The sequence below is a fragment of the Myotis myotis genome, unplaced genomic scaffold, assembly GCF_014108235.1.
Source record: "Myotis myotis isolate mMyoMyo1 unplaced genomic scaffold, mMyoMyo1.p scaffold_m19_p_6, whole genome shotgun sequence".
NCBI lineage: Eukaryota > Metazoa > Chordata > Mammalia > Chiroptera > Vespertilionidae > Myotis > Myotis myotis.
The window spans coordinates 84,243,732-84,270,951 of record NW_023416368.1 but is presented as its reverse complement, the minus strand read 5'-3'; the positions used below and the strand labels follow the sequence as shown (position 1 = coordinate 84,270,951).

General features: G+C 54.1%; 1 protein-coding gene across 2 annotated transcripts in view; it reads right to left on the bottom strand.

Annotated features, from left to right (window-relative positions):
• The window catches only part of LOC118659102 (complement C3-like), a 29,929-nt gene that overhangs the window by 2,561 nt on the left and 148 nt on the right, over positions 1 to 27,220 (bottom strand). The window contains exons 2-36 of one of the 2 annotated variants that reach the window (XM_036315158.1): positions 26,896 to 27,103; positions 26,241 to 26,415; positions 26,003 to 26,073; positions 25,818 to 25,906; positions 25,652 to 25,734; positions 25,325 to 25,412; positions 24,216 to 24,318; positions 23,997 to 24,117; positions 23,610 to 23,725; positions 22,813 to 22,953; positions 22,523 to 22,732; positions 22,110 to 22,319; positions 21,406 to 21,567; positions 21,013 to 21,142; positions 19,409 to 19,486; positions 17,962 to 18,159; positions 17,662 to 17,776; positions 17,271 to 17,359; positions 17,040 to 17,179; positions 15,971 to 16,177; positions 14,808 to 14,859; positions 14,569 to 14,655; positions 14,185 to 14,388; positions 12,729 to 12,804; positions 12,289 to 12,457; positions 9,551 to 9,646; positions 9,232 to 9,385; positions 8,223 to 8,395; positions 7,912 to 8,070; positions 6,505 to 6,564; positions 5,524 to 5,614; positions 3,159 to 3,204; positions 1,104 to 1,191; positions 720 to 806; positions 405 to 510 (exon numbers count right to left, since the gene is read on the bottom strand). In XM_036315158.1, the coding sequence (XP_036171051.1) occupies positions 405 to 510; positions 720 to 806; positions 1,104 to 1,191; positions 3,159 to 3,204; positions 5,524 to 5,614; positions 6,505 to 6,564; positions 7,912 to 8,070; positions 8,223 to 8,395; positions 9,232 to 9,385; positions 9,551 to 9,646; positions 12,289 to 12,457; positions 12,729 to 12,804; positions 14,185 to 14,388; positions 14,569 to 14,655; positions 14,808 to 14,859; positions 15,971 to 16,177; positions 17,040 to 17,179; positions 17,271 to 17,359; positions 17,662 to 17,776; positions 17,962 to 18,159; positions 19,409 to 19,486; positions 21,013 to 21,142; positions 21,406 to 21,567; positions 22,110 to 22,319; positions 22,523 to 22,732; positions 22,813 to 22,953; positions 23,610 to 23,725; positions 23,997 to 24,117; positions 24,216 to 24,318; positions 25,325 to 25,412; positions 25,652 to 25,734; positions 25,818 to 25,906; positions 26,003 to 26,073; positions 26,241 to 26,415; positions 26,896 to 27,103 (4,382 nt within the window). The remainder of the gene's footprint in view (positions 1 to 404; positions 511 to 719; positions 807 to 1,103; positions 1,192 to 3,158; positions 3,205 to 5,523; positions 5,615 to 6,504; positions 6,565 to 7,911; positions 8,071 to 8,222; positions 8,396 to 9,231; positions 9,386 to 9,550; positions 9,647 to 12,288; positions 12,458 to 12,728; positions 12,805 to 14,184; positions 14,389 to 14,568; positions 14,656 to 14,807; positions 14,860 to 15,970; positions 16,178 to 17,039; positions 17,180 to 17,270; positions 17,360 to 17,661; positions 17,777 to 17,961; positions 18,160 to 19,408; positions 19,487 to 21,012; positions 21,143 to 21,405; positions 21,568 to 22,109; positions 22,320 to 22,522; positions 22,733 to 22,812; positions 22,954 to 23,609; positions 23,726 to 23,996; positions 24,118 to 24,215; positions 24,319 to 25,324; positions 25,413 to 25,651; positions 25,735 to 25,817; positions 25,907 to 26,002; positions 26,074 to 26,240; positions 26,416 to 26,895; positions 27,104 to 27,220) is intronic. The other variant, XM_036315159.1, reaches the window with a different exon arrangement.

Sequence of the window (27,220 nt, the reverse complement as noted above, 5' to 3'; positions counted from 1 at the left end):
GGTCCTGGGGCTGGGTGCCCGCCTGGCTCCGCCCCCAGCGTGTTCTTCCCCCGCAGACCCCGCCCACCTGCCCTGCCCAGCCACCCTCAATAAGCCCCGCCCCTTAGAAGACCCCGCCCCCTTGCCCACCCCATTCCCAGCAGGTCACGCCCAGGTCTTTCTAGGCTCCGCCCAAACTTTTCCAGGACACCCACCACCCGGACCATCCATAAAGGCCACGCTCCCTGTGGCCACACCCTTTATATTCCTTCCGGCACCCTTCTTGTCCCCCCTGCCCCCCATGCCCAGGCCCCTCTCAGCCACGCCCTACTTCCTTGCCCGGCTCCTCTACCCTCCCTCTTGGCCCTGCCCTTCACAGGCCTCTCCCCCTCGCGACACCCTTCCATCCCCAGCCCCCTGCTCACAGGGTTCATAGTAGTCATAGACCGTGACCTGGGCGGCCTGCAGGAACTCCACGGGCAGCATCCTGTGGACCCGGAAGCCCAGCACCGTGTCTTCCTGGTGGGAGAGCTGGGGAGGGGAGTCCTGTCTGAGCCGACCAGGGCCAGTGACCACAGGCCTTGCTCATCACCACTGACCACACACGTGGCCTTGACTACTGGGCGCTGACTTCAGATGGCACGGTTCTCTGGCAACACCACTCAGGAGAAACTTGCTGACCGTGGTTCTCTGCCCACCAGGCTGCCCACAAGCCTGTGGTGGACACCCGCCTTCCTCACCTTCTCCAGGTAGAGGACCACGGTGCTGTCGCTGGATTTCGTCTTGGTCTCGTACTGGAACGCATACATCTCCACCTCGCTCGTGAGCTGGGGCACAGGGTGAGGGCTGCAGGCTCGCTGAGACCCCCGAGGCCCGCGGCCCTAGGAGCTCCAGTCAATGTGAAGTAATTCTGAGCACTTCCAGTCTTTGTCCAACCAACCCCAGTGTTGGGGAAACTGAGGCACAATCAGGGTAGCACTTGGCTAAGGCCAGGCAGGGAGGCAACCAGAAGTGACCATGGGTCACTGACGAGGGATTAGACTCTGCCCTGTGCTAACGCTGAGTATGGGATGCTGCCAGGGCACCCATCCAGCTCAGCAGAGGGCGGGTGGGACCTACATTACCTGTTTGAGGTCATCATGGTTGGGGTAGAAGCCAGTGAGCAGGGAAACCTCCATGATGGTCATTGTGGCCTCTCGATCACCCAGGTACCTGGGAATTTTACAGCTCCAGTCTCTCTTCCTCCTGCCCATTCCCCCAACTCCCCCTGCCATCATCTCTCCCATGGACCAGTGCGGTAGCCTCCTCCTAGGTTTCCCCATCACTCCGCTGCCCCCCAAAGCATACAGCGTTCACAACAAGAATCTGATATGTCACTTCCTTGCTTAACCACCTCTACCAACTGCCTTTCTCGCCACCCACTTCACCTCTTCCATCCCAGCCCTCATCTGATTGCTCTGAAGTGTCAGGCTCTCTCCTCTGGACCTTTGCATATGTTCTCTCTGCCTGGGATCCTCACTTCTCCCTCTTCGCCCTGAAGCACCCCCTTTTTTTTTTTTTTTTTAAAAAAAAATCTTTTATTGATTTTTTACAGAGAGGAAGGGAGAGGGATAGAGAGTTAGAAACATCGATGAGAGAGAAACATCGATCAGCTGCCTCTTGCACACCTCCCACTGGGGATGTGCCCGCAACCAAGGTACATGCCCTTGACCGGAATCGAACCCGGGACCCTTAAGTCCGCAGGCCGACGCTCTATCCACTGAGCCAAACTAGTTAGGGCCTGAAGCACCCTTTCTTCTTTGCAATCTCGGCTGGTGCATCACTCCCTCTGGTAGGCCTTTTCCAGTCCACACATCAGAGCATTCTCAAAGTTGCCCTGTTGTCGCTTCTTGGGCCTTTCCTTTGCCACATTTAATCACAGTTGTCACTTTACATTGATTCTGGGCGATTATTTGGTTACTAGGAGCCCAAAGCATGAAATTCGTGCAAGAGTAGGCCTTTCTTCCCCCAGCTGCCAGCACCAGCTTCCCTCTGGCACCCGGGACCAGGGCTTCCCTTGCAGCCCTGGCTTTGTCTGGAAGGATGTCCAGAAAGACATCTGGTCTAATTAGCGTATTACACTTTTATTATTATAGACTAGTGGCCCGGTGCATGAAATTCGTGCAGGGGGGGGGGTGTCCCTCAGCCTGGCCTGCACCCTCTCCAATCTGAAACCTCCCCGGGGGATGTCCGACTGCCAGTTTAGGCCTGATCCCTGTGGGGCAGTCAGACATCCCTCTCGTAATCCGGGACCACTGGCTCCTAACCGCTCGCCTGCGTGATCACCCCTAACCACTCTGCCTGCCAGCCTGCTCACCCCCAACTGTCCCCCCTGCTGGCCTGCTCGCCCCCAACTGCCCACCCCTACTGGGTAATACAGCCTCTGAAGCTAGCTTTCTGGGTTCAAACCCCAACTCTTCTGTGTGACTTAGGGCAAGTTGCTTAACCTCTCTGTGCCTGATTGCCCCCAACTGCCCTCCCATCCTGGCCTGATCGCCCCTAACTGCCTCTGCCTCGGCCCCGCCATCATGGCTTTGTCTGGAAGGATATCCAGAAGGTCTCTGGAAGGTCTCCTGGTCTAATTAGCATATTACTCTTTTATTAGTATAGATTGTCTGTCTCCCCTGATAAGCTGTGAGCTCCACCAGGCAGAGAGGGACTGCCTTGCTCACATCTAGATCCTAGAATAGAGCCTGATACTCAGTAGTCACTCAATAAATGTTTTTCTCTGGGGCAGACCTGAGAGAGGGCATTTGGAAGACTGAGCAGGGCTGGATTGGGGGCTGGAATGTCTAGAGACGATGAAGGATAAGGATGAGGAAGAGCTGTGGGGCTTGGAGACAGCTCTGGGAATGTGGGGGTTATTCATTATTGTAGGCCCGCCCCCACCCCATCCCAGGACATGGCAGGATGGGAGCTGAATGGCAGACAAGCATGGAGGGCAGGGGAGGAGGCAGAATGGGGAATGGGCAGGGGAGGGCAGGATAGGAGGTAAGATGAGGGGGCAGGCACGGAGAGGCAGGCTTAGTTGGTTCCCACCCTCCACTCAGCACACAGGGAGAGCTGCTAAGGAGTCTGGATACCAGGAAGTGAGGTCTTCTCCCCCCCCCCCCCCCAATCCAAGACCCTGGTGCCCTTACCTTGTTTCCATCCGAAGTTGAAAGGTCTCTTTCCCACTTTTTTTTTCTGTAGAGAGAAGGCAGAAGTTCAGAGGCTGGGTAATACAGCCTCTAGAGCTAGCTTCCTGGGTTCAAACCCTGGCTCTTCTGTGTGACTTAGGGCAAGTTGCTTAACCTCTCTGTGCTTTAATTTCCTAATCTGATTTTAATATTCCCAACTCACTAGGGTTGTTGTAAGGATTACATGAGTTAATACAAGTAAAGCACTTAACACAGCATCTGATCAGCATTTTATAACCATCTATTGTTATTATTATTATTATTATTATTACTAGAGGCCTGGTGCACAAAAATTTGTGCACTCGGGGGGGTCCTTCAGCTGGGCCTGTGCCCTCTTGCAGTCTGGGACCCCTAGGGGGATGTCCACCTGCTGGCTTAGGCCCTCTCCCCAGGGGATCGGGCCTAAGCTGGCAGTCAGACATTCCTCTGGCAGCCCAGGAGCCCTCAGGGGACGTCCACTTGCCAGCGGGGACCAGGCCTAAGCTGCAGTCAGACATCCTTAGCTGTGCTGGCAGCCATCAGCCTGGCTTGTGGCTGAGCAGAGCTCCCCCTGTGGGAGCACACTGACCACCAGGGGGCAGCTCCTTCATTGAGCGTCTGCCCCTGGTGGTCAGTGTGTGTCATAGTGACCAGTCATTCCCAGTCATTCTGCTGTTAGGGTCAATTTGCATATTACCCTTTTGTTATATGCCTGGTGCATGGGTGGAGGCTGGTTGGTTTGCCCTGAAGGGTGTCCCGGATCAGGGTGGGAGTCCCGCTGGGGTGCCTGGCCAGCTTGTGTGAGTGGCTGATGGCTGTCTGCAGGCTGGCCACAGCCCCTTCAGGGTGGGGATCCCCACTGGGGTGCCTGGCCAGCCTGGGTGAGGGGCTGAGGGCCGTTTTCAGGCTGGCCACACCCCCTTCAGGTTGGGGGGTCCTGCTGGGGTGCCTAGCTAATCTGGGTGAGGGGCTGATGTCTGTTTGCAGGTTGGCCATGGCCCCCAGCCACCCAAGCTCCCAGTGGAGGCTGGCTGGAAGTAGGTATCTGGGGTTTATTTTTCTTTTATAATTGAAACTTTGTTGCCTTTAGCGGAGGCCACAGCCAGCCAGGGCAGGCGGGAAGCTTGGCTTCCTCCATCGCTGGGGCAACTAAGCCTCCTGCTTGCTCCAGCTCCGTGGCTGCCAGCTGCCATCTTGGTTGGGTTAATTTGCATATAGTTGCTCTGATTGGCTGGTGGGCGTGGCTTGGGGCATAGTGGAGGTATGGTCACTTTGCATGTTTCTCTTTTATTAGATTAGATTTTTAAAAGAAATGCCTCCCCTGCCCCCCCGCCCCCCCCCCCCCCAAAAAAGAAAAAAGAATGGGGCCCAAACCAAAGCCTTGGTCACTTTTAGTCCCTAAACGTCCTGGGCCTGGTGAGACTTGTTCTTCCTACTCCTACAAGTGAGCTCCCAATGGCAGTGTCCTCTCTCCTCGGTCCCCCAAACTGGAGACTCCAGCATCCCACCATTTCTGACCATATCCGCAGACTCCCCTGGCCCGTCCCCCATCATCTCTTGTTGGACCAGTGCAGTTCCCTCTTCCTAGTCTCCCAGCTCCCACCCTTTTCTTCTACAGTCTGTTCCCCCCACAGCCACCAGAGGGAGCCTACACAAACCCGTGCTAAGTCACATCCCTCCTCTGCTCAGAAGTCCCCATGGCTCCCATTGCACTCTGTCCAAACACTGACATCCTCACTGTGGCCCACAAGTCATCTGCCTCGTCATCTCTCCAACTTTTTCTCCTAAAACTCCACCCATGGCTTCTCTGCAGCCACACTGCCCTCCTCGCTGTTCTTCAAACCAGGTGAATTCCTTCTTGCCTCAGGGGTCTTTGCAGCTGCTGCTCTGCCTGCTGCAACGTCTCCCCTCACATCCGTCCTGGCTCACTCTCAAGCTTCTTTCCTGTCTCAGCTCAAATGCCACTTCCTCAGAGGGTTTCCCCTGGATCTCCTCCAAGCCTGTGTCATTTTTTCCTGCTTTATTTTGTATGGTATTGTCAACTGCTATTATGTTATATGGTTATTTTTTATAATGCAGATTCATTTATGTTATCAATAAATAACAGTAAGAGGATAATATGTTTTTATTGTTGCATCATTGTTTGTCTCCCTCTACTACAAGAGAAGAGGGGATATTTTTCTTGTGTATGCCTATGTTCCCAGGGCCAGGAAACAGGGCGTGGCTCATAGTAAATCCTCAATAAATACTTGTTGCATGGCTAATAAAGCAATAAGTGTGTTTATTGAACCATAGCTAAAATAAAAAGTAGAAAAGAAGGCTCGGGTATCCTCGGGTCCAGGCTTACCTTCCAGGGCTCTATGAAGAGTAGCATTCAGGTGGTATAGGTTGCAAGTGTCCTCCCAGGACTCTGGGGACCTGTGGTACATGGTCAAGACCTGCCAGGGCAGGGAGGTGTCAGAACCCATCCACACACATTTCCTTTCCTCCTCTGGCCAGCCCTTGCCTGCCCAGGGGTCTGCCCCTGTGGAGAATTCACAGCCACATCCACCCTCCTCAATCCCCGAGTGCAGTGGTCAGAACACCTTACGGAGTCTAGAGCAGCTCGGTGTAATAGAATCTTCTGATCTTCTGCAAGACAGCCATGGTCTCTATCTGTCCTGTCCATATGGTGGCCACTAGCCACGTGTGGATACTGAGCATGTGAAATGCGGCTAGTGTGATTGGGGAACTGAATTTTAAATTGTATTTAATTTCAATGAATTTAAATTGAACTGAAGCTCAAGGAGAAATGTGACACGCCCAAAGTCACCCAATGGCGGGGATTCCATCATGACTCCATTGGCAGAAACAGGCTTCCTTAAATTTGGTGCACAAAGGGCTGTTCTCTTGGGCCCAGGGCACGGGACCAGAAGATGTCATGAAGCCGCTGAGTCAGATACTGGGGAAGGGTGGAGTTAGCCTCTGGGGATTGGGAATCACCTTGGGCAGAGAATCTTCCCTCCATGGGGCAAGGAAGGACTCCCATGCTGAGTCCCCTTCAGGGACTCAGCATGGGAGGGGCAGAGGGGCCCAATGACCTCCGACCTCTACCTTCTTTGATGCTTGACTCAGCAAGTGAAAAACCTCTCTGATCCTCTATTTCTCCACCCATTGCATGGAGTCCATCCTTAGCTTAGCTCATAACAAATAATAGTGCCCTGAACAGTAGCTAAATTTTTTTTGCTGATTTTGATCTTGTCTTGGGGTCTAGACCTGCCCCTATTCCCACCAACTAGGGGGACCCTGGGCTCCCGCTAAGAATCTCGAGGATGAAACCCCGACCTACCGATATGGTGCCTCTCCCGCTGCCACTGGCTGTGATCTCTAGGTCGTCTTCGGAAGAAAACTGGAGGAAAGGGGGAGGGGGGTTTGAGGGCAGAGAAAGCAGCAAAACATGGCTCCAATGTAGGAGGGTGGGTGGGAGGGAGAGATGGTTTTACTTTGCCTTCTTGATAGAGCACTCGTGGTGTCTGCTCTGTCACAGAGCACCTGCAACTGCCAGCTCAGGCTGTGTCCACTTTGCAATGTCTCCAAAGTTCTCTGTGTGTGAAGGCCCCCAAAGACCCTTCTACCTGGCATCTCTGCATCTATTCTTGTTTCCTTCAGGAGGCAGAGCAAACTTTTGCACATTCACACCCAATCCCATCTCCCCTCATTGCTGTTCTTGGAAAACTCCTGCCACATGGCCTTTGCACCTCCTGCCCCCTCTGCCTCGATAGCCGCAAGGCTCACTCCTGTATTTCCTTAAGGTCTTTGCTCAAATGTCACCTTCTTGGTGAGACCTTCCTTACCCATCCTACCTAAAATTTTAACTCCTTGATGTTTTCATCCCCCTTCCTGCTTAATTTCCCCCCATAGACCTTGCCACCACTCAACAAACTACATTCTACTTATTTACATCTCTTAAATTTTTTTGCTAATCTTCCCCGAGGATATTTTTTCCATTGATTTTTAGAGAGAGTGGGAGGGAAGGAAGGGGTAGGGAGAGAGAGAGAAAGATACATCGATGTGAGAGAGACACACTGATTGGTTGCTGCCTGAACACTCCCTGACTGGGCCAGGGATTGAACCTGCAACCCAGGTATGTGCCTTTGACTTGGAATCGAACCCATGACCCTTTAGTATGTAGGTGGACGCTCTAACCACTGAGAAACACCACCAGGGCTATTCACATCTCTTTATTGCCTGCCTTGTTCACCAAAATATAAAATTCTATTTTTTTTCTCTTGTTCATGGCCATATTCCTAGTACCTAGAACAATGATGGGCACACAGGAGTCCTCAATAAAGATGTATCAAATGATTGAAGGTAAATATCACCTCCTCCATGGAGTAAGGTCATGGAGATCACCTTACTCCCCACACCAAGTTATTCTCTCCTTTACACATTTATTTCTTTCCCTTGTTTCAGGAAAGCTTAAAATAGAATATATTTACTGTCTTTCTTTCTACAGTGTAAGTTCCATGAGGGCAGGGGCCACAGATCTTTTCTAATATATCCCCAGTGCTCAGAAGAACGCTTGGCACACAGTAGGTGCTCAGAAAATGTTTGTAAAATAAATGAACCAATGCATTGACAGTATAACCAGGGTGTGAGAGAATATTGGGGGATGAGGTTGGCAGGAACATGACTCTTGACCTCATACCCAATGCCACCTCTGCGTGGACTTCTTGTCTGCCACCGAGCGCCTTACCTTTGCCGACCGCCGCTGGTAAGCGTTGTTCTGATCGATGAGCCACTCCACGTTCAGGGATCTCTTGGGGGCTCTGATCTGGACGCGGAGATCCTGGACACCCTCGAAGGGGACAGCTTGGCTGAAGCGGGTGAGGGCCTCGATGGCCACCACCGTGGTCTGGATGTTGGGATGGGGGCCTCAGATCAGCACCACAGACAGCGCCCCGGGAGACGAGTCAGCACCACGGACAGCTTCCGATGGGCCGTGCTTGGCGGCATTCTCCCTCCACCCCTTCCGGCCCAGCCCCACCCTTCGCAGGCCCGGGTCACCTGGGTGGATTTGAAGCCGCCGCCTAGCTCCCGCTTCTCCAGGAGCCACTTGGCGATGGCATACGTCTCATTGTGTAGACCCAGCTCCAGCTTCTGCATCAGCGCATAGGCCGTGGCCTCGATGGTGTACAGGGAGTTCCAGTCCTTGTCTTTTACCGGCCAGTAGGCTTTGTCTAGGAGATGCATGCCCACCTTGTTACCCAGACCTGGGCCCACTTACCGAAACCTGTCCTCTCCTGTGTTATCCGGCCCAGTTGTTCTCATCCGCTACTTTGCTGAGCACTTACTTTAAGTGAAACTCGGTGAGGAGGCACACGGACACCGTACTTTCAGAATCAAGTTAAGGGACAGACTCTAACTCTTTAGAGATGGGAAACTGAGTTACAAAGAAGCCTCTCCAGGTCCCTGCAGCCCCACTGAGAGGGAGTTCTCCTAATGCCACTCCTCTTGACTTGGGGGATGGAGAAGACGGAAAAAGGATGAGATAGGGCAGGCCATCGGAGGCAGACCCCTTCCAATGCCCCACATTTAATGACCTTCCTATCCTTGACCTTGCCAAGCTCTTTCCCACTTGGGGGCACTTGCACCTGCTATTGGCCTGCTTTGGAATGCCCTTGGTCTTTCACAGAGGTGGGCCTTCTCATCCTTCGTTTAATCTGAGAGGGTCCCCTTTTCACAGAAGTCCCCCTAACCCCCCAATCCATGCTTCTCTCCCCTTGTGATCTCTCCCACCCACTTCATATGTTCCATCCCAGCACTTATCTCAATTTGTAATTTCCCATTCATTTGTTTGTCTTCTGCCTGACTCCCCAGGGACGGTGGGGACTTCGAGGGCAGTGACCATAGAAGTCTTGTCCACCCTGGTTTCTCAGGGCCTGAGGTCAGGGGTTGGCACACCATAGGCGTTCAATAGATACTATATGATGAGTCAGACATGGCTGGGCACACTCTCCCTCCCCCACCCCCATGGCTGGTTAGCACAGTTGCAGAAGTGACCCCACACACTCACTGCGGCTGGCAAAGCTGTCCAGGCGGTCGTTGGCTCGGGGGCTCTTGGTGAGGGCCAGCGCGTAGGAGACTATGGCTACGGAAAAGGTTTTCTGAATGTCGGGGAGGCGTCGCTCCAGGAAGGCCCTGGCTTTCTCCATGCTGGCAACCAAGTCCTAGAGAGTCAGAGAGAGGAGGCTGGAGGGAGGTGGTCAGAGGAAAGGGGTCTGGGAGTGAGAAGAGAGGGATGCACTGAGAGGAACATGAGGGTGGGGGGATCCTTAGGCGCAGGGGATAGGGCGCCCTGCACCTCCCGCCCCGCCCCCCTCTCTGGGTCCTACCGGTATCTCCGAGCTGCACAACTCCTTCCCCTCATCCAGGGCGATCAGAACAAGGGCTGTGAGGCATACATCTGCCTCAGAGCCTCGGTAGCCACCCTGTGGATGCAGAACACACTCATGGCCCCTTTAACATCTTGGAGACACCTTCCCCCACCTCTCCTGCCTGACCTTACAAAGCTCCCAGGTGCTCAACCCTGGGCCGAATGATGCTGAAAGCAGGAGAGAGAGAGAGAGAGAGAGACTTGAGATTTGCTTGTGTGGCACCTGCCTTACTATCAAGAGCTAGCAGCCATCGAGAGTGCTGTGCCAAGCTGGCTACACTGCCTCAGAGCATTCCTTATCAGTAAACGGAGGGTCAGTTTAGAAAGCAGGATGCTCGGCTTGTGAGTGGGAGCCTCCGTGTCATGTGCTATGAGAGTGGTGAGTGAGCGAAGGGCACAGAGTACACAGCGGATTTAAAAGTGGGTGATATTGAGCCCTGGCTGGTTTTTCTCAGTGGTTAGAGCATCATGAACTGAAGGGTTGCAGGTTCGATTCCTGGTCAAGGTTTGAACCCTAGTCCTGGTCAGGGTGGGTGTGGGAGGCACCAGCTGGCGTGTCTCTTGCACATCAATGTTTCTCTCTCTCTCTCTCTCTCTCTCTCTCTCTCTCTCTCTCTCTCTCTCCCCCTCTCGTCTATTTGGGTGAAAGGCAGGTCAGGCCGCTGGATTTCCTTACACAGATGCCAACAAGAACAAAGGCATCACCTGGGGAGAGGCCACACTGACGGAGTGACCGGAGAACCCCAAGAAGTACATCCCTGAAGCAAACATGATCTTCGCTGTCACTAAGGAGAGTGCAGAAGGGCAGACTTGATAGCGTATCTCAAAAAAGCTACTAACGAGTCATGGTTGGCCACTGCCTTGTTTATCACAGATGTCTCGTGACTTCTTCGTGTACCGGATTTAAACTGGTCTCAGACACCAGATCAGCTCATGCATGGCTGACAGAGCATTTCCTTTGGGGCAGTCCTGATTTCAATGAGATTGGCTTGTGGCTGAATGAATATGATCAGCCTGGCCAGTGTGGCTCAGTAGTTGAGCGTCAACCCATGAACCATGAGGTCATGGCTTGATTCCCACAGCCAGGGCACATGCCCAGGTTGTGGGCTGGGTCCCCACTCGGGGGCATGCAGGAGGCCGCTGATCAATGATTCTCATCATTGATGTTTTTATCTCTTTCTCCCTCACCCTTCCTCGCTGAAATCAATAAAAACATTACAAAATTTAAATGAACATCGTCAGCTCTTTGTTGTTGTTGTTAATCCTCACCTGAGGATATTTTTTTCCTTTGATTTTTAGAGAGTGCAAGGGAGGGGGAGAGACAGAGAGAGAGAGAGAGAAAAAACAACAACATCTATGTGAGAGAGACACATTAATTGGTTGCCTCCCACATGAGCCCCAACCAGGGAATGAGTCCACAGGCCGACACTCTGTCCACTGACCCAAACTGGCTAGGGCAGCTTTTTGAACTTTGATGGTAATTTCAGTTCAGCAAGTGCTATCACTTCCTCCCTTTCTGAAAATATGACTGAACTTGATTCATAGAGGGCCATCTCTAAACCTGCCGGAGGTTGGTTTTATATTTTAATTTACATAATGGGTTATATTGATGCTGGAGGCCTGGTGAGTGAAATTCAGGTACGGGTAGGGTCCCTAGGCCTGGCAGGCGGTCAGGGCCGATCGGGGCCTTCTAGCTGCTGGCCAGGGCCTTCCTTTGTTCAGTGCCTAGTGCCGGTCTGAATGCTCGGCACTGTCAGCAGATGCAAGCGGCTGCTGGCCCCAATCACCCCTGAGGGCTTCTCCACCTCCCCCTACTCCTGAGGGAGGACCAGGCTAGCGGCTAGCCCCAATCGCTCTGTGCTGTCAGCACGTGGGAGCAGCAGCAGCAGGAGCAGGGCTGCTGGCAGACAGGGGACTGGAGGCTGCAGCGGGAGGGCCCGGGTGGGGGTGCAGAGGATGGGCTGAGACCCGCCCCTGTGCCCACCTCAGCCTCTTGGCCCACAGTTCCTTTCAAGGTGCATGAATTCATGCACTGGGCCCCTAGTGAATGAATAATGTGTGTAGATGCAATGATAGAGACAGGCACAGGGCTGGCATTCAGGGGAGACTTCCTGGAGGAGGCGATGTCTGAACTAAATCTAATAAGAAAACATGATTTGGCTGGGTGAAAAAAAAGAGGGCAGCATAGGCAGAGACACGGAGGTGAATTGGAGGGACCCATGAGCCTGGGGTGTGAGGGGAGAGGCTGGCGAAGAGATACAGAAGAGCTATAGTAGAGATACTGTTGAAGGCAACTTGAGCCACAGAAGGTGTTTGAGCAGGAGAGACCTCCAGTCTGTGTGAAAGCTGTTTCTGGAGGCTCCTGTGGAGGAAACCTGGTACGGACGGGCGTGTTGGCTGGGGCCAGGGAGGACTCAGGCCCAGTGGGAGGAGGGCCAGGATGGACGACTGCTGGAAGTGAGGGTGAGGGAGGGCTGGGGTCCCAGATGGACCCCGGCTTTCCTCACATTGTAAACAAGCTCAGGGTGGTCCAGAGAAAGGGGAGGAAATGCTGGGCGCTGGGCCTCGGCTGTTTGCCTTTCTCATTCTACCTGAGCCCAGGGCAGGGCCTGAAAGTCTCCCAGCACCGGGCAGAGCCCTGGGTTTGTTTGACCAACTCAGACAGGGGCGGGGGTGGGGGTGGGGGGGTGTGGGCACCTGCATGGAGGCCATGATTATGGGGCCCTCCTCCAAGAACTGCCCATCCTCGGCCTGCCTCTGGGTGATGATCCACTTGGCAATGTCACAGAGAGAGCGCTGGTCAATCATATGCAAGGTCATGGTGGAGTAGGCCAGGGCGTAAACTCGGAACACGTAGCTCGTGAGCCTGTGGGAGGGCAAGGGGGGAAGCGATCATGGGGAAGGGCAGCCAAGGGGTTCTACACAGGGGCATCCACACTGGGCAGGAATCCACGCCGTGGACCTCACTGCTTCACACTGAGCCTCGTCGTGTGCAAGGCCGCTGGCCCGCAGGCTGCCTGCCCAGGACCCACAGCATGGATGCTCCCGGGGTCATCAAGCCCCAGGCTGGCCCCCTGAGCTCCCCCCTCACCCCACCCCACCCCACCCCACCCCACCCCGCCCCACATTGTCCTTACCAGGTGCTTCCCGGCTTTCCCTTGTGGATGTGGTAGGTGCCGTCTGCGCTCCGGTGGGTCAGCATCCGGGTATATCCTGGGGAAACAGGTGGAGGAGGTCTTGGCAGGAGAGCCAGAGAGTTGATGTTGGGGGGTGGCCGGGATCATCTGGAGGAGCAGGGTGTGGGTGTGGGTGTGACTTGGGGATGCATTCCAGATACAACCTGGAGGAGGGACTTATACGCGTATGAAGTGGGAGCTGCAGAGTCCGGACAGAAATGCAGGTCGCAGCTAGGCGTGACCCCCAGAGCAGTGTGCACGTGTCCAGGAGAAACCTGGGAGACCACCCATCTGGGAGGGGTGAGGCTGGCAGCTGCTGCTCAGGGGGATCATGGAAGGTGAAACCCAGGGAAGGTGGTACCCTGCGGGGCCACTACCTGGGCATTTTCTTTTCTTAAAAAATATATTTGTATTGATTTCAGAGATCAAGGGAGAGGGAGAGAGAGAGAAAGAAACATCAATGATGAGAGAGAATCCTTGATCAGCTGCTTTCTGCACACCCCCTACTGGGGACCGAGCCTGAAACCCTGGCATGTGCCCTGGCCAGGAATTGAACCGTGACCTCCTGGTTCATAGGTTGATGCTCAAGCACTGAAGCACACCAGCCGGGCATTTTCTTGGGGGTTCTTCTTTGGCTGCAAACTAGAGGTTTCAGTGAGTGTGTGTAGATTCAAAGGGGCTACTCTTGGGTGTAGGCTCGTGGGGACACCTCTCAGGTACATTCTGAACCCGGCTGTTTGCATTACATCTGAAGGTTACCTGAGGGTTTGCTGCTTGGGTGACAGTGCCTGGTGTCCCCTGGGGATTGCTGGTGAGAGTGCCTGATTGGAGAGTTGGGGTCTGGGAGTGACTGGGAGGAGGGGATCGATGTCCAAATTACCTGGAGGGCTCCGGGTGGACTTAGAGGCATTCATCTCTGGTTGTTACCTGGAGGTTTGGGGGTCACCTTGGGAAATGTCAGCATTCAGGTGTAACTGGGATTGTTCTGGAATTTTCTGCTTCAGGGTTTCCTGGAGTTGACCCAGGGCCTGGCACTGACTGGGTGTAACCTGGGACAGTGTCTGAATAGAACAACCTTGGGGAGTTGCTGCTTTGGGGATGAACTAGGGGGTCTGTTGTTAGATTGTAACCTGAGAAGGGGGTCCCGGTGAAGGAATAACTGGGGGTCACTGTTGGAGGTTACCTGGGACTTCAGAGTTCAAGGGCAATCTAGGGGTCACCTTGAAATGACTCTCTAGGGGCACTGTTTAGGGGGTCACCCGGGGCTTGGTATCAGGTTGTCATCTGGGAGAGGAGTCAGAGTTTGGGTGCTATTGTCTGGGAGGGTCCCATGGGACCTCCCTCAAACCTGGGGGTACCCTAGTCACCCTCCCAAAGAGCCCCAGAAACCCTCCTCAAGGTCACAGGAGGGCCTCACCGCTGACGATGTTCTTCATCACTTGGTCCCTGTGCTCCACCCCGACCTTGCCCCACTGGCCCGTGGCGTCCAGGTAGCGGGTCAGGATGATCACCGGCGTCAGGCCGCTCAGCGTCTGCTCGGGGCAGCCGGTCGGGACCCTCAGCAGCTCATGCGTTTCTCTGGAGGTCAGGCTGCCCAGGATGGTCTCGCCGAGGATGTCCCCTGCCAGGTGGGCAGGGTCGTCTTGGGAATGGCCTAAGCTTTCTGATCACTCCACATGGGCACTCCCAGCCCCTCCTGCTGCGGTGCCCAGGGGGCCCTGAAGGAGCCAGCTCCCTCCTCCCCTGCCTCCCTCCACCCCCCCCCCCCCTCCGCCCCAGGAGCCAGCTGTGCCCTAAGCACCTTGGACGCTGACAAACACTTCTGCCTCTGTATTGGGCATCTTGTTCAAAAGGTCTCTTCTTGGCACCAGCTCCACCTGGGGCCGACCTGAGCGGACACAACCTTCTGTGACAAGCAGGTTCTAGGGCCAGGGAGGCCAGAAGGCACAGAGATCCCCTGGCCTAAGCACCTCATTGAACCCCTCCCTTTGCCCTGGCATGTCCCCAGGATCCCACATGCCCTTTGCAGACTCCACAAACCTTGGGGGTTCAGGACGAAGCTATGAGATATTTTTTCTATCTTGCCCCCTGCCTGTGGGGAGGCAAGGAGGAAGCAAGTTAAAAGCCGTAGCAAAAATAACAGTCGCAATGACAGTAAGAGGAACCTTTGCTCAGCTGGTGAGAACGCAGACTCTGGAGTCCTAATATCTGGGTTCAAAACCCAGCTCTTCTACTTCTTAGCTGTGTGACCTCGGGCAAATTACTTAACCTCTCTGTGCCTCAGTTTTCTCATGCATAAAAGGGAGATGATAATAGTCCCTACCTCCTAGGGTTGTTCTGAGGGTCCAATGAGTTAATATTATTTTTATTGATTTTTATTTTATTTTTTTAAATATATTTTATTGATTTTTTACAGAGAGGAAGGGAGACAGAGAGGGATAGAGAGTTAGAAACATCGATGAGAGAGAAACATCGATTCAGCTGCCTCTTGCACGCCCCCTACTGGGGATGTGCCTGCAACCCAGGTACATGCCCTCGACTGGAATCGAACCTGGGACCCCTCAGTCCGCAGGCCGACGCTCTATCCGCTGAGCCAAACCAGCCAGGGCTTTTATTGATTTTTAAAAAGAGTGGAAGGGAGAGGGAGAGAGAGAAATATCAATGAGAATCATTGATTGGCTGCCTCTCGCTTGCCCCCTACTGGGGATCAAGCCTGCAACCCGGGCATGTGCCCTGACCAGGAATCAAACCATGACCTCCTGGTTCATAGGTCGATGCTCAACCACTGAGCCACACCGACCGGGCAATGAGTTAATATCCTTAAAGCGCTATATTGTAAGGCCTCATCATGTGTTTGTTAGGAAAATAAAGTATTATTGATGGGTCATGCACAGTTGTATGCAGTTCTCACAGCCTCTAGTTGTGCATGGCTGTGATGATCACGCCCATTCTGTCAATGAGAAAATGGGGGCTCAGAGAAGTTAAGTGCGTTGCCTGAGTGAGGTCACACAGAAGAGTCAAGATTTGAACCCAGGTCTGACTCCAAAGTTGTGAAGTGGGGGCTCTGTGATTGAACTTTCACATCGATTCTCTCAGCTCGCTCCCATCTGGGAGGCCTGTTTGTTGGTCCTGGGCCCACCTGTCCCTCCCATGACCACACAGGGGAGGTGCCACTGTCAGCATGGCCTGGGCGGATCCACTACCTGGACCAGGAGCGTCTTCTTCACATGGTCCTGGATCCCGGAGCCTATGACCTTGACCTCCACTTCCACTTTGCCCATCTCAAGCGGGAGAAGCACAAAAGGCACCACCTTGGTGGAGGTGGGGGGCAGGACCACCACCTGGCGGGATGGGGCTCCTGGCCTTGATGCGCTGCACAGCGGCTCCTTGTGGGGGAACTCCACGCGGACCTGGGGCAGGTGGGCAGTGGCGGGGTCCTGATGCATGGGTGGCCCAGGACCCTGGAGTCTCACCCCCCTCCTACCCCCGGCCCGAGAGTCCTGAGTAGGTAACAGCACGGCATAGGGGTTGATAGCAAAGACCCTGTCTGGATTCAAACCCCTCCTGCCATGTCTGTGCTGGGTGATCTCAGAAAGCCCTTTGACCTCTCTGTGCCTCAGTTTCCTCATCTCTAAAGCACAATAATGGCACCCATCTGCTGGGGTTGTTGAGAGGTTTCTTTTCTTTCTTTTTTTTAAAATATATTTTATTGATTTTTTACAGAGAGGAAGGGAGAGAGATAGAGAGTTAGAAACATCGATGAGAGAGAAACATCGATCAGCTGCCTCTTGCACATCTCTTACTGGGGATACGCCCGCAACCCAGGTACATGCCCTTGACTGGAATCGAACCTGGGACCTTTCAGTCCGCAGGCTGACGCTCTATCCACTGAGCCAAACCGGTTTCAGCGAGAGGTTTCAATAAGAAAATATCTTCGCCTGGCTGGTGTGGCTCAGTGGTTGAGCACTGAACTATGAACCATGAGGTCACGGTTCTATTCCCGGTCAGGGCATATGCCTGGGTTGGGGGCTGGATCCCTAGTGGCAGCTGATCAATGATTCTCTCTCATCATTGATGTTTCTCTCTTGCACCCTTCCTCTCTGAAATCCACAGAAATATGTTTCAAAAAAAGAAAGGAAATATCTTAGAAGTCTTCCAAAAAGGCTCCCACTTGGCTGGCCCTTTCGGATAATGACACACTCCCTCCCCTTCTAGAAGACACTTGGGCCGGTGTTTTGGCAGGAAGGGGGGGGGGGGGCGCGGAGGCTTCACCTTGACCTGGCGGCTCAGGAAGTTGTACAGCACGGCTTGGATCTGGACTTGCTCGTTCCGGACCACGGAGAAGGGCAGCTTCAGATCCACAAAGAACTGTTTCCTGACCGTCATCTCGAAAGGCTCCGAGACGCAGAGACCTAGGACCAGGAGATGGAGTTGAGCTCAAGCAGAAGCTGCGGCCCCGGGGCTGGACACCCAGCTCTCTCAGCGTCGGGCCTGCGGGGTCACCTTGTCCGGGCTTGAGGCTGATGGCCACAAGCTGCCATGTGGTCATGGAATCGGGCAGGTTCACCGGGAAGGTGTGGGAGACGGTCCTCCTGGCAGAGGCAGGGCAGGGCGTCGCTGAGTGGGTGCTGCCTGACAGACCCTCTCTCCAGGGGGGACCATCACTATGGAGGGCTGAGTGGGTCACCCCAGGAGAGGCGTCATCACGAGAGGGTCCTCCTTTTTAGGGAACCACTGGGACCCGCGTTCCCATCCAGGGAGGGTGCTATCATGGGGCCATGCCGAGAACTCAGTGGCACCGCTGGGGGCCTTGGCCACGATGGACGTCCACGCGTGGATGGACGGGCCGCAGAGAGGGGGCGGCAACCCCCGGGGAGAGGGGTCGTGTTCCTACCGCAATTCACTTTTTGGCAGAGTAAACGTCCTCCAGAGCCAACTTTCAGGGAACAGAGTCCGGACAGGCTGGTCGTCCAGGAAGATGTCTTCGAAGTCCTCGTCGTCCTCGTCCGCTGCAGGGAGCAGACGTGGGCTGGGATCGCCTTCGCCCCTCTCCCTGGGTCAGTCGGCCCAGCAGCTCTGAGGCACGGTCCTCCCAGGCAAGGTTCCCGTGGACCGAATCTCCCCTGGACCCCATGGCGCTCCAGGCCCTTTGGTGGAGGCCCCCTCCCTGTGCCTCCTGCCGTGTCCCCCTCACTTGTCCCCAGAAGCAGCTCCTCCTGCAGGGCCTGCTGAGTCAGGGCCGCAGACAGATGGCAGCAGCTCAGGAACGCGGCGACACAGGCCGGCTCAGGGCGGACATGCCGGGTCCTCTCCTCACACGACAGCCCCACGGGGTTCTCTCGGAGCCCAGCCTCACAGCACTTGCGCTCCAGCTCTGTGTTGAACTTGTTCACTGCGGGCAGGTTAAGAGGGACGAGGAGGGGCCGAGCAGGGCCTGAGGACGCTGGGAGCCAGCCGCCTCAGGGCATGCATACTTGGCCTTGCTTAGCAGGAACGCCGAAGGCAGATGCGGGTCCTGGCACTTTGCCTGTATCTTCCCCCTGAAAGCTCACATTGAACCCATATGGGGGGCTCTGATCGGGAAGCTGAGTGACAGGGGGGTCAGTTCCCTGGCCGAGGGCCACACACCTCCCAGTGGCAGGGCTGGGACTAGACTCCAGGCGGCTGCTCTTCCCCTCCCCGCCCCGCCTCCTCCGTGTCCTCCTTTTTGACAAGATTGGTATCGCCATGTTTATGTCTAAAAGATGCCACTTCGGCTCCCAATTTTCGTGATGTATTTGTAAAAAACATAAGCCTCGCCGTAATTATAGCAATTTAAAAACCTTGTCGTCCACCTTACAACGCGGCTGGAAGAGCCATAGTTAAATCGTATAACGGACCGGTGCCATCAATAAAACAGCAGCTCACATTACCAACTCTCTCCAGAAGGTTAGCATGCTTTTTGATATGGAAATTATATTGGGGTTTTACCTTGATTTTTATTGCACTTTACTTATTTTCCTTGCATTTAGTTCCACCAACTCCGAGCATTGCTCAAAGAGACTGGAAAACCTAATGCTCATAGAACACATGCTTCTGACACCAGCCAGCGGTGCCTCCCACCGTCCTTGAACGCCGGGCCCAGAGCTAAACGTTCTCCATTGGCACTCAGCACCGATTTCTCCGTTTGTCTACATTCCCTTCTCCATCTGACCTCTGAAAGCTAGGTTTCCCAGACTCTCTTGCTGCTGGAGTTCGGGATGGAATTAGATTCTGCCCCCGAGATGCTCTTGTGAAAGAGAAACGGGGAGCGTTTCCCCTGCAGCAGCGTAGCTAAGGAGTGGGCCTCCGTCTGTGTGGGTTTTTAATGGGAAAAATTCCATGTTCCACTAGCTCGTGAGAAATATTGTCAGAAGTTTCCAGAGATTTCATGCATTGCAAGAACTGCAGGGGGTGATCCTGAGTCCCAGTGAGCAGCCAGCCTTCAACTTTCCATTCCTATAGCCCAGTCAGGTAATGTTGAAAGCACCAAATTCCTAGGATTAAATCCCTCCCTGACTGCGTGAAGTACCTAGAATGGGTTCAGTTTGCTGTTTTTTTAAGCCCTGATGAATCCAGTAGGTCAGGGAGCCAAGAGGGGGACATCCAGCTTTAGCTCTGACCTGCGTTCCTCTTGGTCTCCAGGCTCTTCAGGGAGCGGCGGCGGCGGCTGGGAGGGTGGCTCTGGGGGCAGTGCCAGTCTGGAGGCCAGAGGGAAGCATGAGGACAACTGTCAAGATCATTACCAACACCCTTGATGAAGTGTATTGCATGCCCCGTGGGTGATGCTCATCACCTCATTTTATTCCATGGGTACCTCATACTTAAGATTCACCACAGAAAAGCTATGCAGTCTTCAACAAGTCACAACCTCTCTGGGCATTATTATTATTATTTTTTTAAATTGATTTCAGAGAGGAAGAGAGAGGGAGAGAGAGATAGAAACCATCAATGATAAGAGAGAATCATCGACAGGCCTCCTGCACTCCCCCTACAGGGGACCGAGCCTGCAATCTGGCATGTGCCCTGATGGGGGACCCAACTGTGACCGCCTGGTTCATAGGTCAACGCTCAGCCACTGGGCAACACCAGCTGGGCACTGAGGATTACTTTCGCCAGCTATGTGAAGTGAGTACAGTCATTGGAATCGTAGAGTTCTATCAGTGGAATCGTGCATATCGATTGCAGTAGACAGAAACTCACGATATGACTATTTATAGCTGAAAGAACACACTGCTAGTTGTCCCCAGTATCCATCCTCCTCCTCTCATCTGTAGCAACTAAACCTCCATCTTTATATATATCACTCAGAATGAAGAGTACATTTCCCAGTACACGTCCCTTGGGCCTAGGTGGGGCTGTGACTGAGTTCTGGCCAATGAATGTGAGAATAGTGTCCTCTCGTTCCCTCTTCCCTTCATCCTCCTGCCTGGAATGAGGTTCTGATGAGGTGCTATCTTGGAAAATGGCAGAACAATAAGCTAGAAGCAGCCTGAGTCCCAGAATGACCTCTGGATGGTGACTGAGTGAGAAATAAACTTCTATCTTATTTGAGCTGCTATTATTTTATCTCTGATTCGTATGGACAAACCTATACCTTGGTTTTAGGTATAGCAGATCTCTAGAGGTGTGGGAGTATGGTGAGCAGCGTGGGACGGGGAGGGCGAGGTGGGACAAGCCAGAAGCAGGGCTGGAGATGCAGAGGTGGTCTTGTGGCACACCTACTGTGTGCCAGGGCCTGGACTGGGCGCCGGTGAACAGGGATGCACGTTCCAGTCCTCAGGGGTGGCCAGAGTCACCAGGGAAGGAGCAGGACAGGGAGGGGTTAGGGCGAGGACGGTGAGTGTGTCTTATAGAAGGGGAGGGAGTGTGTCATTATCCGAAAGGCCCAGCCAAGTGGTAGCCTTTTTGGAAGACTTCTAAGATATTTCCTTTCTTTTTTTGAAACATATTTCTGTGGATCTCAGAGAGGAAGGGCGGAAGAGAGAAACATCAATGATGAGAGAGAATCATTGATCAGGGGCCTATACCTATACCCAGGTATTATCCCCACTTTATGGACAGAGAAACTCAGACTCAGAGAAGAAATGTGACTGGCCCATGGTAAGTGCCAAGATCCTGAATTTTAGCCCATCTGTTCAATGCCAAACCCCATGTTCTTAACCACTAGACAGCATTGCCTCCATCCCTGCCGCCCTCCTGCCCACCTCCCACCCCCTGCCTGTACCTGAGCTTGCCAAGGTGTCCATCCCTGTGCTCATCTTCAGGTCCAACCCAGCATCCTTGAACACAGCAAGCCCGTCTTTCCCACTGCCGACGGTGCAGCCAATGTCGTGTTCCTCCACCACATCCCAGACCTGGGGGGCCAGAGAGGAAACTGGACTTGGAGCCTGTATGACCCTCCAGGGAAGGAGCAATAATGCACTGCAATTGCTGGCTCAAGTAGTAATTCTCACACTATCTGCCATTGATTGAGTTCTTACCACCTGCCAATCTCTATGCTGTGCCCTAGCTACTTGCGTCCTTGCAACTGTTGATGTTGCGTTTTACAGCTGAAGAAGATGAAACTCCAGCTAGAATGTCCAGGCAACCTTTTGACCCCAAATGCACATGTGCTCACCTTCTTCTGTGTGAGCTTGTGTTTGCTGTTCAAGATGTAAACAGCCTTGTCCACAGCCACAAGCCCCACTGTGGCCTCTGCATCACCTGTCACCTTTATGTCCACCTTGCTGTTGGGCTCCAAAGAACTGAAGGAGTCTTCATGATTTAAGCCAACCTTAAGCTGAGCCAGGAAAAAGAGATATGTCATAAAAAAGGGCTTATAGACTGCCAAGGGGCTTCCCCAAGCCCACTTTTTTTTTTTTTTTTAGTTTATTGATTTTCAAAGAGAGAGGGAGAGGGAGAGGGAGAGAGAGAGAGAGGAAACATTGATGTGAGAGCACAACATTGATTGGCTGCCTCCTGCATGCCCCCTACTGGGAATTGAGCCTGTAACCTGGGCTTGTGCCCTTGACCAGGAATCGAACCAACAACCTCCTGGTGCATGGGACAATGCCCAACCAACTGAGCCATACTGGCCAGGGGCCCAAGTTCACTTTCAGGTTCATGTTGCCTACAACTCTGATGGAGCATTAGGGAACTCCACCAGACCAATTCCAGCTCCACACATTTACTTGCATCATCTCCACGCCCTAGGTTGAGCTTTTAAAGCCACATCCCTTCCTCTTACACTCACTTGCCCCTAGGCTGGGAGCCCTTGAACTTGGACAGACCCTCTCCCGAGCTTTATGATGGTGATGTACAACTTTAAGGAGTTTGGCTCACCGTCCCCATGCATCTGTCTTTCACATCAATCCATATGGAATCGGCTACAAGTTCAGGGTCCTGGCCTGTTCCTCTGGGCAGTAAATAAAAGGCCAGGATGCGGAAGGAGGGCAGCATCTCTGAAGTCACATCAATGATGGCTGATGTGAAGACACTCCCGTGACTTTTTAATTGATGTTTGGTAGACACAATCTGACCCTTACTCAGGACCTTAAAAACAGGGGAAGCCAAGATAAGAAGGGTAGGGCCAGCCTACAAGAGAGGCCCTCAGTCCCTATGCTTTGTTCCTTGGCCTGAGCTTACCCCAGATAGGTCCCACCTTCACACCATATTCATAGTTCCTCCAACTCAGCTACCCAAGACTGTTCCAGGGAAAGAATTCCTTGGCTCAAGCCCTGGTCCTAGTCCCTCACCAGGATGGTGAAGTGAGTGATCTGATCCTTGGCTGCGGGGTTCAGATGCTTTGTGTGGAGGCTCAGCTGGAGGCTGCTGCCAACTTCGGTGTCAGACGTCTTCGCCTCTATGTGCAGGAAGTTCCCTGACCCATCCTGAGTTGAGTAAGGCCAAGCAGTCATCCTGGCTGATGCTTGATCCTCTGGCCGGAGATGCTCATCAGTTACCACCTGGGGATATTGATGGACGACTAACTCTCAATCCTTTCCATTTACAAAACCCCACCATTTCTGCCCCATCGGATTGGTACCTGGATAGGGAGCTGCTTCAGCTGTGCATCTGTGTTGATGGTCAGAGTGGCCACCCCACTGGGTGAGGTGTACATTTTGCGGTCTTGGTAGCGAACGAGAACTCCGGAGGCTGGGGACCCGTCAGGATTTGAGACGAAGACCTGAGGAGGAGTGTGGTGTGAGATAAAGGACAGGCCTGGGGGCAGCCTGCTGTGAGAGGTGGGAGCTGTGAAGGCCACCTGGATAGGACTGCCTTGGACAGCTGTGCGAGTTGTGCACTGAGCAAACACCAGGGATACCATTCACACTAGAGTCTTTGTGAATGGCACCCTTAGAGCATTGCTGCACACATCCATAGGTGGTAGCCCTGGGTGTTGGTGTGCCTGTGGGGTGAGGGTAGGGTGGAATTGGGGGAGGAGCAGTTGGAGGAGACATGGAGGGCTTGGGTGGGGGGAACGGAGCAGGACTGGGACTAAAGTAATGCCCATCAGACATCTCAAGGTCACCCCAAATGAATGTATGAGAAAACAGCGTGCTTGCCGTGCAAATGTAGCCTCAAGATAAACCCTTAAGCACCATGTTCCAGCCTGACTGTGACTCCTAAGCTCCCATAGAGAAATTATGGAGCTCTCTTTGTGCTTTGGGAAGGCATGGGTTAAGACTTGAGGAAACCTTGAGATTAATCTGGGGGCATGATGGACTCAACTCTAAGAAAGACTGGGGGCAGGTGAGTCCACTGTGGATTTTTATTTCTGGGGTGTGGCTGTTTGAGGGAGGGGCCCCTGAGTCCTTAGGTGGAGTGAACTCAGACTCTGACCCTAAAATGGAAGGGCATCCCCGGCTTGAAATACTGGGGTGTCCTGGTGAACTTGATGTTGTATGGGCTCCGGGCAATCTTCACCGCTGAGGTCTCGGCCTGCACCATCTCACCCCCTGTAGAGAGAGGGGACCATGAGGTCTGTGGAGGAAATTTAATTTCTTGGGGGAGTGGCAGGGCAGCAGGTATGGGAGGCACATGTTGGAGATGATGACAGGGAAAGACAGCAACACAAGTTCAACTCCTGCCAGCCCTTCTGACATTTCCCCATTTCTCTGACGAGGAAACGCAGGCAGGAGGCCACCTGAGGTCACGTGGGTGGAATGTCTGGGCTGAGAAGGAACACAGTGTCCTGAACTCAGCCGTAGGCCTGGGTGAGGGCAGCACCTGAGGAGAACACGGTGACGTTGACATAGATCGAGGCCCCTATGAAGTCCTCTTCTGGGCCTTGGAATGCAGCCATCAACGTGTCCTTCTGGAGGGAGACGTGACCCTCGCCTCTAGAGATCTGCTCTCAGGGCAGGAGAGAGGAGAGGAGGTGGTTTCGCAGGGAAGTGAAGGAGGGTTGGGGGGAAAGGAGGCTGGGGAGGGGTCCGAATTGGTTACCTCCACCCTCTGTAGAGAACTTTGAATGGCGATCCGGCGGGAACCCAGCTTCACCCCGAAGATGGCCAGGGCATGTCCGTCCACTGGCTTGTTGAATATATACCTGGGGGATAAAGAGACGCTCCACTGGCTCTGAAGCACCGCACAACCTCCTGTTGCTGCAACGATGGCCGTGAAACTTGGGGAGGGGCAGAGGCGGCCCCCTGGAAGCTAAGGTTTCATTGCTGACCCACAAAATCCTGGGAGGTGACAAATATGTTACATAAAACCTTGTTGAGTTGTAGATGTGGCTTGTGAAAACTCACGAGATGGTAGAGGTATCTTGTACTACGATTTGGAGCCACATAGGAGTCTGGACAACTTGTGGGGTGGCAGAGGTGGCCTGCGCAACATGATAAAGCTTCAGGCGTGGTCTGTATGACGTTAAGAAGTGGCAGGCATGGCCCTTACAAGCTTAGGTGGACAACACGGCCTATACAACCTCATAGAGCTGTGGAGATGGTCAGTAAACCCCACAGGCAGCGGATATGGCATTTGTAGTCTCATAGTTCTGCAGAGGTGATCCGGGTAACCTCACCAGGTGCCTGTGCAACCTTGTGGACCCTCCGAGGTGGTCCACACCATGAGATGTGGGGCGCTCCATTAGGTAGACAGGGTGGCCTGTACAACCCCAGAAACCTGAAGGGATGGTCTGTACAACCTCACAGGTGGCAGACGTGGTCTGTACAACCTTGTGGGACGATGAGGGTGACCCAGAATATCTGATGGGTGTCAGAAAGTGCCTTCATGATGCCCCAAGTGACCCAATTCTTACTACCCCTCAGTTTCTTTTTAAAAATATATATATTTTATTGATTTTTTACAGAGAGGAAGGGAGAAGGATAGAGAGTTAGAAACATCGATGAGAGAGAAACATCCATCAGCTGCCTCCTGCACACTTCCCACTGGGGATGTGCCCGCAGCCAAGGTACATGCCCTTGACCAGAATCGAACCTGGGACCTTTCAGTCCGCAGGCCGACGCTCTATCCACTGAGCCAAACCCGTTAGGGTCCCTTTAGTTTCTTGGTGTCCTTGGTCCTCAGGCCAGACTAAGAGTGAGGGGACTCACCAGGCCTGGATCTCCACACACAGAGAGTCATCACGGAGGTAGAAGAAGCTCTTCTTTGGGATCAGCCGGACCTCAAAAGAAGGGAGCACTGGGAGGAGGAAAGGCAGTGAACACCCTCAGCCGCTTACCGTCCTCGCCCTAACCCCTCCCTGTCCTGCTCCTTCCCTGGTGACTCCGGCCACCCCCGAGGACTGGAACGTGCATCCCTGTTCACCGGCGCCCAGTCCAGGCCCTGGCACACAGTAGGTGTGCCACAAGACCGCCTCTGCACCTCCAGCCCTGCTGCTGGCTTGTCCCACCTCGCCCTCCCCGTCCCACGCTGCTCACCATACTCCTTCACGTCAAAGGCTGCTTTGAACTTCAGCTTGCCTGCACTTTGGTAACTGGCTTCGATGGTCCAGGTCCCAAAACTGAGGCACAGAAAGTTAGGAGAAATGGAGACTGAGGAGGCCCCCCACCTGCCCCCCCGGCCCTAGGGCTCCCAGTAGGGCACCTGATGAGCTCTGGGAGGTGGAAGGAGCTCGCGAAGATACCTCTGCTGGCCAGCAGATCCTGGCTGATCACAGTGATCCCTTCCGGGTTCTGCGGGGACAGCGGGTGGGTGGTTCATCCCCCAGGCCCTCAGCACACGATATAACCCCCGTGCCTGGGACCCACCCTGCCAACAGGAGAGGCCACCTTGATGTCCAGAGTGAATGTCCTGGTCACAGGATCCATCTTGTGGTTCACAGTGAGCACCCGGTACTGAACTGGAGGAGGAGGGAAGACGCTGAGTGTTGGGTAGAGTTTGGAGAGGGCTGTAGTCATTATAGTCTTGGGCAGTGGGGGGACCTAGGCAGGTGGGATACGTTGGGCATTGGGGGAGGCTGGGGGGAGAGGCAATGTCTGCTCCAGGCCAAGTGCGCAGAGGCTGTACCCATGTGCTCAGGGGTGTAGATGGTCTTGTCCGTCTGGATGAAGATGTAGCCAGCATGGGGAGCCACCAGCACAACCTTCTCCATGAACGAGGAGGTGGAGGTGGGTGCCCATGTTGCCCGGATGATGACATGCTGCTGCCCTGGTTGTGGGGGGTATACCAGGCTCTCGGGAACCTGGGGAGAGATGCCCACACTCCTCAGGCCCTGCTGGGGTCTCCATCCCTGGGAGCAAAGCCCTGGGCCAGATCTTGGGAGAGCCAACTGAATGGGGGCCCTCCAGCTCTGCCTTTGGGAGCAAGGTCGTGTGGCTGTGCAGGTTGCTCCTGCACAAGGACATTGCCTCCAAGCGGAGATACAATCCAGGCCGTGGTCAGTTTTCCAAGTCACCAGCAGAGGGCGCCTTTATAATTAGCACAGAGGAATCACATATGACCTGTATTATAGGCTAATAACCATGGCCCTTCTGGGAGCCCAGATGAAGGGATCTTGGATTTCTAAATGGACAGAACATAAGGGGAGCACTAAGTAGATCCATGCCCTGCGTCTATTCCCTCGCGCATCTAGTGGAAGTCCCCCCTAGAGCCTGCCACTCTCCGCCCTTGCTGCCGGCCTGGAGCCGCCCTTTGTGGCCTCCCATGCTGGCCCGTCTCTTACCATCAGGGCTGCCTGGCTCATGAAGTGGTTTTCTGGTGAGAGAGTGAGCTGGCTTCTGGCCACCTCCGCCTTCTTCCGGGGGAAGTCCCACACAGTGAGGTTCACCTCCAGGGTCCCGGTAAGGGGCTGCCCGGAGTCCGAGTGGGCCTGCACGTGGATGTTCTCAGGGTTGCCGACCCGCAGGACTCGGGGGGTCACCAGGATATACCTGCCGACAGACAAACACAGGGCCCAGGGGCCTCCAGTGGGGGAGGCAACGGCAGAGACCGACGGGGTCCCCTGCGGGGAGTCATGAAGACCACAGAGTGTAGGCAGGTTCCCCTCA